This window comes from Prorops nasuta, unplaced genomic scaffold, assembly GCF_024137725.1.
Source record: "Prorops nasuta isolate Cenicafe-Biocafe unplaced genomic scaffold, Cenicafe_Pnas_1.2 PNAS00002, whole genome shotgun sequence".
NCBI classification, from domain to species: domain Eukaryota; kingdom Metazoa; phylum Arthropoda; class Insecta; order Hymenoptera; family Bethylidae; genus Prorops; species Prorops nasuta.
Window position 1 is genome coordinate 4268602 of NW_027116799.1, and position 7793 is coordinate 4276394.

General features: G+C 44.2%; 1 protein-coding gene across 2 annotated transcripts in view; it reads right to left on the minus strand.

Annotated features, from left to right (window-relative positions):
* Window positions 1-7394, minus strand: part of Pka-C1 (Protein kinase, cAMP-dependent, catalytic subunit 1) — a 29465-nt gene extending 22071 nt beyond the window's left edge. The window contains exons 1-2 of one of the 2 annotated variants that reach the window (XM_066743695.1): window positions 3789-7394; window positions 3012-3670 (exon numbers count right to left, since the gene is read on the minus strand). In XM_066743695.1, the coding sequence (XP_066599792.1) occupies window positions 5276-6337 (1062 nt within the window). In that variant the 5' untranslated portion in view covers window positions 6338-7394 and the 3' untranslated portion in view covers window positions 3012-3670; window positions 3789-5275. Of the gene's footprint in view, window positions 1-3011 lie in introns of both variants that reach the window. The other variant, XM_066743686.1, reaches the window with a different exon arrangement.
* Between the last annotated feature and the right edge of the window lie 399 nt (window positions 7395-7793).

The following is a 7793-nucleotide window of genomic DNA, read 5'->3' on the forward strand; positions in this document are numbered from 1 at the left end:
AGCCAAGAAATAACAGCTTATTAGCCGAATATTTACTCCAATGCAGACACCACACTTGAATTCAAAAGATCTGCTTTAGGTTATCGGTGCGCCGTGATTGGCATTCGATTAAAAGTACATCGAGTTACGTTGGATGAAATGAGATGGCAGTGTTATGAAACAGCAACGCACGGTGCAAACCAGTCGAAACCAGACGTTAATGGACGACTGGCGAAGGTGTCTGGAGGTGCAACGAACGACAAAAATATTCAATCTGTTCGATCCCCTCGAACAAAGCGTCACTCCGTGAATGAGAACAACGATAAAAGTAGCACTGTAAGGGAGGTTAGAATCCGCTCGTAGGTTAGAAAGTGTTGAACCTTGCGTAGCGACCGGTAGATGGGGACAGATCGATGATCCAATCGAGAGTAGACTAAAATGATTAAATCTGGAATCTGGACCTACGTTTAACAAAGTGTGACAGAGTAGTATAAACCAGACGTTAATAGTGAGCACTCGCCGACCCAGCGGACAAGAAAAGTATTCAATTCGATCGAGTCACAAGACCCCCTACTTAATTGGAAGATTAAAAAAAATTACCAGCCGAACCCCATGATGCGTCTGCTAAATTGCTTCAATAAACGATGTGCGAAAGCACTGTGGAATGAAGGAAATGCTAATAGACACCGGATGTGTGAAGGCTGCAATGAAGAAAAACACTGGGTCTGATGGATTCTTCGTCAATTAAACACTGATAATCGTTAAATAAATTGTAATATTTATTTCAGTCTTTTTTCTCCCTGCCTGCTGTTTTATCGACAGAACTTTGCAGTGCTTTTATGTCTGAACCGAGTCTCACGCTAATTCGACCAATTTGCGTTTCTGAGAATCATCGAGCTTCTTTGGTAGCGAGATCAGTCAGCGTCTGAGAATTTTCTACTTTCCCTTATACGGAGTCGTCATTCATCATGAACGACGCTATCGTAATTTGTGATTTTTCTCAGCGAACAATGGCAAATTCGACGGTAGAGGAACATGTAGAAAAGACTCAGGGACGTCCAGGGTAATTGTGTTTATTATTATGCACGGAGCGTAATGTACCTGATTGCAGGTGTGAGTTAACGTTCACGTGCAAACCCCAATTAAGACGGGGTGAGTTGCGCGCTACAAACATACATCTTCTCAGTGTAATTACACATTCATCGTGTATATACGTGGAAGTGTGGTAACGTCCATTTGTGCAGAAACGTATATGCGCACAATTGTATAACTATCGATCATTGGACCAAAGAATATTTCATGTATATAAATAGAGCTCAGACCTTAGCACTGAATCATAAATACGGCAGAAGGTGGAAAGGATTTTTCATTACTGGATGTACATATAAAACTACGGTCATAAATGAAAAACGAGATACGGATAGAATTACCGGAAAGCAGTTTTGTAATTAATAACAATACAAAGTAAATTATCTACATTTAATATTTACAAACAAAAGAACAACAAATTGGTTTTTCTTAGCTCCTACATGGCCGCCGCTCTCCATGCAATTTTTCCCTTGGAAAAATCATCCCGCTGTTAATTCTGCTTTTCACGGATCTCCCGCGTGCGACTAGGGTGAATTGCATTTTTATTGCACGCTGTAGCAAGAGCTCCGTCTCATAGAATGATGCGTGAAACAGCAGATTACACTTTGTGGTTTTTTTCGTTCTCATTCGCGTCTTGGGGAAGTTTGCACCGTCGAGCGAGCTTCGCTTATCCGTCTCAAGCATACATGAATGAGGTAGATAAGAATATGCCGCGAGTGATAACGATCGTTCGATAATGCAATCACAAAACTGGAAATTCGTTCAGGAAGAAAACGCGTTGCATGCCCTTGAGATTCGACTTAAGGAAAAAACGCCAGATTTTAAATCCCTATTTTTAGATCTATACCATCGGGGAATCCCAATCCAATGAGGACCATCCGTATACGAGAGAGCAACGCTTTTACGATTATTTATCGTGGATTTTAAGTGAGAAAGTAATAAATTAGACGTTGGTCGTTCGTGACGTTGGTTTTACCGTGCTTGGATTGGCGTTAGCGAGTGGGAGATCATCTCAAAGTATCACTGATCGCGCGTGTTGTTTATTTTCTTGCGAAGCGAAAAACAAACCAGTCGTACCTACAGTAAGCGTTGGGCAAACGTGTTTTAAAAGAGGAGTAAAGTCTTTAATGAAAACGCAGTCCCAGAATTGCTTTTCAAGATGTTCCAATAAACGTCTTGATGGGTACGATAAGAAATGCAATCATGGAAAACGCGGAGGAATCATCGAATGGTCGCTGTAATTATAAACAATACTGAAGTGTACAGTGCTAGTTACTCACGAGCAATGGACTCGTTGATTCTTTACATTAAACTAACAATGTTTATCGATAACACTTCATTCTAACATTGCTTATAATTATCCACATTTGCAGTTGGCCGACTTGCATAATTGTTTATTAAAAAATATAGTTCCAACGATTAAAAACTTTCACGAAACAAAACTTTGGTAGAACATAAAATAAATAAGAAATGTAAAAGCAATGATGAATCGATTAATGTCTCACAGAAGGAACTGCCGTTCGAGATAATCTATTGAGCTCCTAATGCAAACTTCTTCAAATTAACGGAGATCTCTATTGAATTTACACTAGGCTCCTACCCACAATACCGATATTTAATAAAAAAAAAATGGCGAAGAATACACTAAAAATTCGAAAACTAGTACAGGACATAGATAATACCGAATGAGTGTGTGATTTTTCAGGAACATCGCCAGGGCACGCGAATTTCAATCTATTTCATATACTATGTTAGTGCGTGTGGTTAATGCTTTTTGTCAATCTTTTTTCAATCCCCAGTAACTGTTAAGGAGTAAGAAATAACAATGAAGTGTTAAATAAAATTTTTAAATAGAAAATATAGTTTCCTTTATAGTTGGAGAGAATTAGAAAAAAGATTGTCGCAATTTGGGCTTGATAAATCGCAATTTTTCCGATCATTACGTTTTGTTCGCCAGTGGAGTCATCGCCAGAGGTTTTTGGCTTGCTCAACGATGATTCCTGATTAGCTGGTCGGTCTGGAAGATCCATCAGGACGTTTCCGTATGTATCCTTTGAGAAACTTCATCTTCTCGGTCGAAATTTCATCTCGTATGGTGATCACAACAAGCACCCCCACTGCACTGCGCCAGCCAGTCACTCGACAAATTTCTTCCATGAACGTGACACGCACCGACACACTGGCTAAGCGTGTATATGCTTCGCTGTGTTGTACATGCACACACGCATATTCAATTCGATTATTTTCCCTGTTCTCGTATCACGAAATGAAATAATTCCTTGTAATCTCGCTGTCGACAATAACGAGTGTTGGATGAAAAATTCGGATTTGTCTTGACTTGAAAAGTGAAGCGCGCATGCGCAAAACGGTTGAAAAAGAATTCAAAATTCTTGACTGCTCAATCCCCTTTCTCATTGGATCCTCCCGATCAAATCGAATGATCTCAAGCGTATATCTTCGAGTCTTCCTCTCTTCTTGCGTTCTTCCCAGTTTCTGTCAATGCACCCTTGTCAACAACTTCAATATGGCGTTCGTGAAATGATTCCCATCAGCAGGATCAGGATTGTCCGTATGCTTTTACGTTCCGCTCTAACATGGATCACTATATATATAAAAGATAACGTTAGATTTTTTCCTCTTTCACAAAAGCAACTTAGGACATACGAATATTAATATATTTTTATGTATCTACATGCGAGCACGAGTGGTCCTCTACTTACAAATGTTCCAAAGAATCCATAATAATAACAACACTGAAAATCTCTTTCATCTCTTGATACTTCAATCTCTCTTTTTCACTCTCTCTTCACGCTTCCTGCCTTTTAGGTTAGGTTATAATAACGCTTCAACAATAAGCGTATCCACGGCGTTAACGAGTATTTCCATGATAATTGTACTAATAAGTATAATGTGGAATTTGCTTTGGCCAACAGAGGAAGGTACTCTTTTTTTCTGTCAATATATATATACGTTTATATATATATATGTATATATATATATTTCTCTCCCTCTCTCACTGCCACCAGCGTTGCCCATGGGTCGATCGATGAAAAAACAAGTATCCCTTGTACATAAACGTTGGGAGGTATACATACACGCTCCGTCAGCTCGGGGTGCAATTAATCGTTTACGTGTGACGGACTAGTTGTAAATATGGATCAATTTGTGGCAAGTTCCTTGGACGATGAACGAGAATTCCCCGTAGACAAATGGACAACGATGCACAAAGCTTTTTTTTCTCTTGAAGCCAGTCGATTCGCCGGATGAATCTTTGTGTATGAGGGGTTGGGGAGGAGGGGCGGGGGTTGCATCGTTGGGAAATGGATAAGGGAGGGGAGATAGGGGATGATCGCAAAGGTAACGTGACACTATATATACAAGGTGATAGTGGTAGTGTTGGTGACATTGCTGATAACAGTTACTCGTTCAGAAAAAAACTATACACACGCCTCCCACTGTGAACTGGGCAAGCCCATTTCAGGGACACACACCACAACACGCACATATACGAAACGACGATGTATGTGCATATCATCGCTCCTATGCAGTAATAATTTGTTAGCCGGTTAAAAAAACAGGATTCTTCCATGTAAAAAGTGGAACGTGTGTGTAGTGTGTATAATGATGTCTGCATGAAGCAACCAAAAGGTAGTTTTATGTCATATATAATAAATATCTCTCTCTTTTGTTCTTGCTCCATTTCTATGCAATTTCCTGTATTCGTTACTTTCGCTTTCTCTCTCTCTCTCTCTCTCTCTCTTGCTCTATCTCACTGTCCCGTTTGTTATCAATGATTCTCTCGATTAAAAGCTACTAAAAGCTCGGATGTTGCAAATCCCTTTGATTACTTTCGACGACTCATTCCATACCGTACAGCCAGGGAATTCACAGTCCGTCCGTGTGCTAACGATATATATTTATTTATATATATATTTATATATGTATATTTATGTATAATAGCAAAGGGGGGAAAAATCCGATCGGGATTGGATCCCGAAGCCTCTCTAACCGTTTCATCGCACCACTCTCATCACTGATATCCCCTCAACGTCATTATGTCCAGTCTTATTGGTCGATCGAGGGCGGCCCCGATCGAGACGACGGACAACGCCACCTGGAACGATAATTTGCCCGGATGATCGAAACGAACGGCGAATCGCAGGAACAGGAGCTTCCGGCGCGATCCGCCGGGAGGCGCAGGGCAACTTCAAAACTCGGCAAATTCCTTGGCGCACTTTTCGGTCAACGAGATCCTCAGGGTCTCCTCCTCGTAGTCGTCGAAGTTACTGGTATCACCGGGACCCTTACATTTGGGTATGAAAGGTGCCTCGATTTTCTTCTGGAAGACGGATATCCAGTCGGTGCTGGCGAACCATTTGTGACCCTTGATGTCGTTAACGCCGGCCTTCAGGTTCCCGTACCTTTTGGTAAGGTCGACCTGAAGGAGATTACGCAGAAGATCCTTCAGGTCCGATCCGAAATGGGAAGGAAAGCGTGTTTTGCCACTAACAATCTTCTCGTAGATTTGAATCGGCTGGTCCGCGAAAAATGGCGGGTAACCGGCCGCCATCTCGTACACTAGTACCCCCAACGCCCACCAGTCCACCGCCTTGTTATAACCCTTGCTAAGGATTATCTCCGGCGCCAGGTACTCCGGCGTGCCACACAGGGTCCACGTTCTACCCTGCACCCTTTTGGCGAAACCAAAATCCGTCACCTTCAGGTAACCCTGGGAGTCGATCAGCAAATTCTCCGGCTTCAGGTCCCTATAGATCAGGTCGAGGTAGTGCAGGTACTCGAAAGCGAGGACGATCTGGGCCGCATAGAAGCGGGAATGGGGCTCCGAGAATCTTCCTACTTTCCGTAGGTGACTGAACATCTCGCCCCCAGGTACGTACTCTAAAACCATGTATAGGTACGAGTTGTCCTTGAAGTGAAACCGCAGCGATACGAGGAACGGGAAACTGATGGCCTGCAGTATCCTCTTCTCGTTCAACGTGTGCTCCACCTGCTTCAACTTCACCACCTTCTGCTTATCCAGGATCTTCATAGCGTAATATTCCTTGGTCGGTTTGTGCTGCACTATCATGACTCGGCCGAACGAACCCGTGCCGAGAGTTTTGATTCGCTCGAAATCATCTAGCGCGGCGGTATTTGTTGGATTCTTCTTCCACTTCTCCTCAAACTCCTTCTTCGCTTTGTCCAGGAACTCCTTGACGCTCTCTGCGGCGTCAACCTTTTTGTTCGCAGTCGCGGCATTGTTGCCCATCTTAGCAGCCGCGCTCGTTCCCGAGCCTGCCACGGCTCCCCGCAGCTCAAATTTCCTCAAAATTTTTGCGTCTGATAAATCCCTTTGCGTTTCTCCCTTCTCTCTCTTTATCTATGTCCCTTGCGTCCTTCTTCGTCACCGCGACTTTTTACGAAAAGCCACGTTCGTTCGAAAGGCACGCACACGACCTCCAACACGCACGCACGCTGATATATACGTAACACACACACAAACACACACGGGAGCGTACACGTCTGCAGCTCCCCCGGCGCGCACCACCTCGCCCGGCGAGGATTCTCACCTGCCGCCCCCTCAGACCTTTTTACCAATCTCGGAGACTCCCAACGATTCTCGCGTCCTTCAATGAATCGGTGAGGACGGACCTGACAGGGAAATCGTTCGGAAAATGGGTCAGCACTGATCCTTGTCCGCGACTCGCGCCATCTTCCCTGTCAATCGCACCAGCTCGTTCAGTACTCTTTCTCTCTCCCTCTCTCACTCTCTCCCTTTCTCTCTCTCTCGCTCTTACTTTGCCTTGACTACTCTCTCTCCCTCTTCTGAGCGAAAGCGAGGTGTAAAGAGCAATTGGCAGTTGCGCTAGGCTCGGTCAAAATATGTTCGGAATGCGAAGCAACTGTAGGAGACGAGGCTTGCTGAGCCCTCGTCGATATCCTGGATAGTCAGTAGCCGGGCTTTGTTGCTGGTCGAAAGCTGATTTAGCAATCGCGATATCACCGACTAGCACGGATTCCTGAAGCCAGGCTGATTGGAGTCCCGGAAGGAAACGTCGTCTGCTGGACAACACGCGCACTTCGCCAGTCCTATCGTACACACGGAACAGTCAGAGACCGAGAGAAACTTTTTTTTTACGTAGAAGCCCAGTGGAAAATGTCCCCAGCACGGTTTTCTCGGATAGCCGGGGATCTGCTGGTCGGAGATCTTTGGCTGACGAGCCCTTAAAATGGGACAGCGGGGGCGGTCGGTTCCCAAAGATGGCGACGCGACCCGACGAGCTCGTTCGTTCGGGATTTCGCACGAATGCGAAAATGATCAAGTGCCCTGCGAGGAGGCGAGAGAACTACTGTGCGACACGGGTCAAGTGTCATTTCGACAAATCGCCGACAGATGTAGCTCGATGTAGCTGCGGCCCCTAGCCTCGGCAGCTGCTGCCCCCAAGCGGAAGCGTCGATCAACCTTCTTCTACTTCGACCTAACCTAACTATTCCTCACTCGATCGAAACGAACGATCCACTCCACTCCCCAGTTCCCCACCTTCGGAAGCAGGTCTATATACCATATACCTCATTATTATCAACGCATTTTTCCAACCGCTCTGTCTCTTTTCTCAGACTCGAAATATATCAAGTTTTTCTTATTTAATCCTTTTTTTCTATCATTAATTTGTATCCATATAAGTTTGTAAATCTCCCTTAAATCATGATCTACAAACCGACCA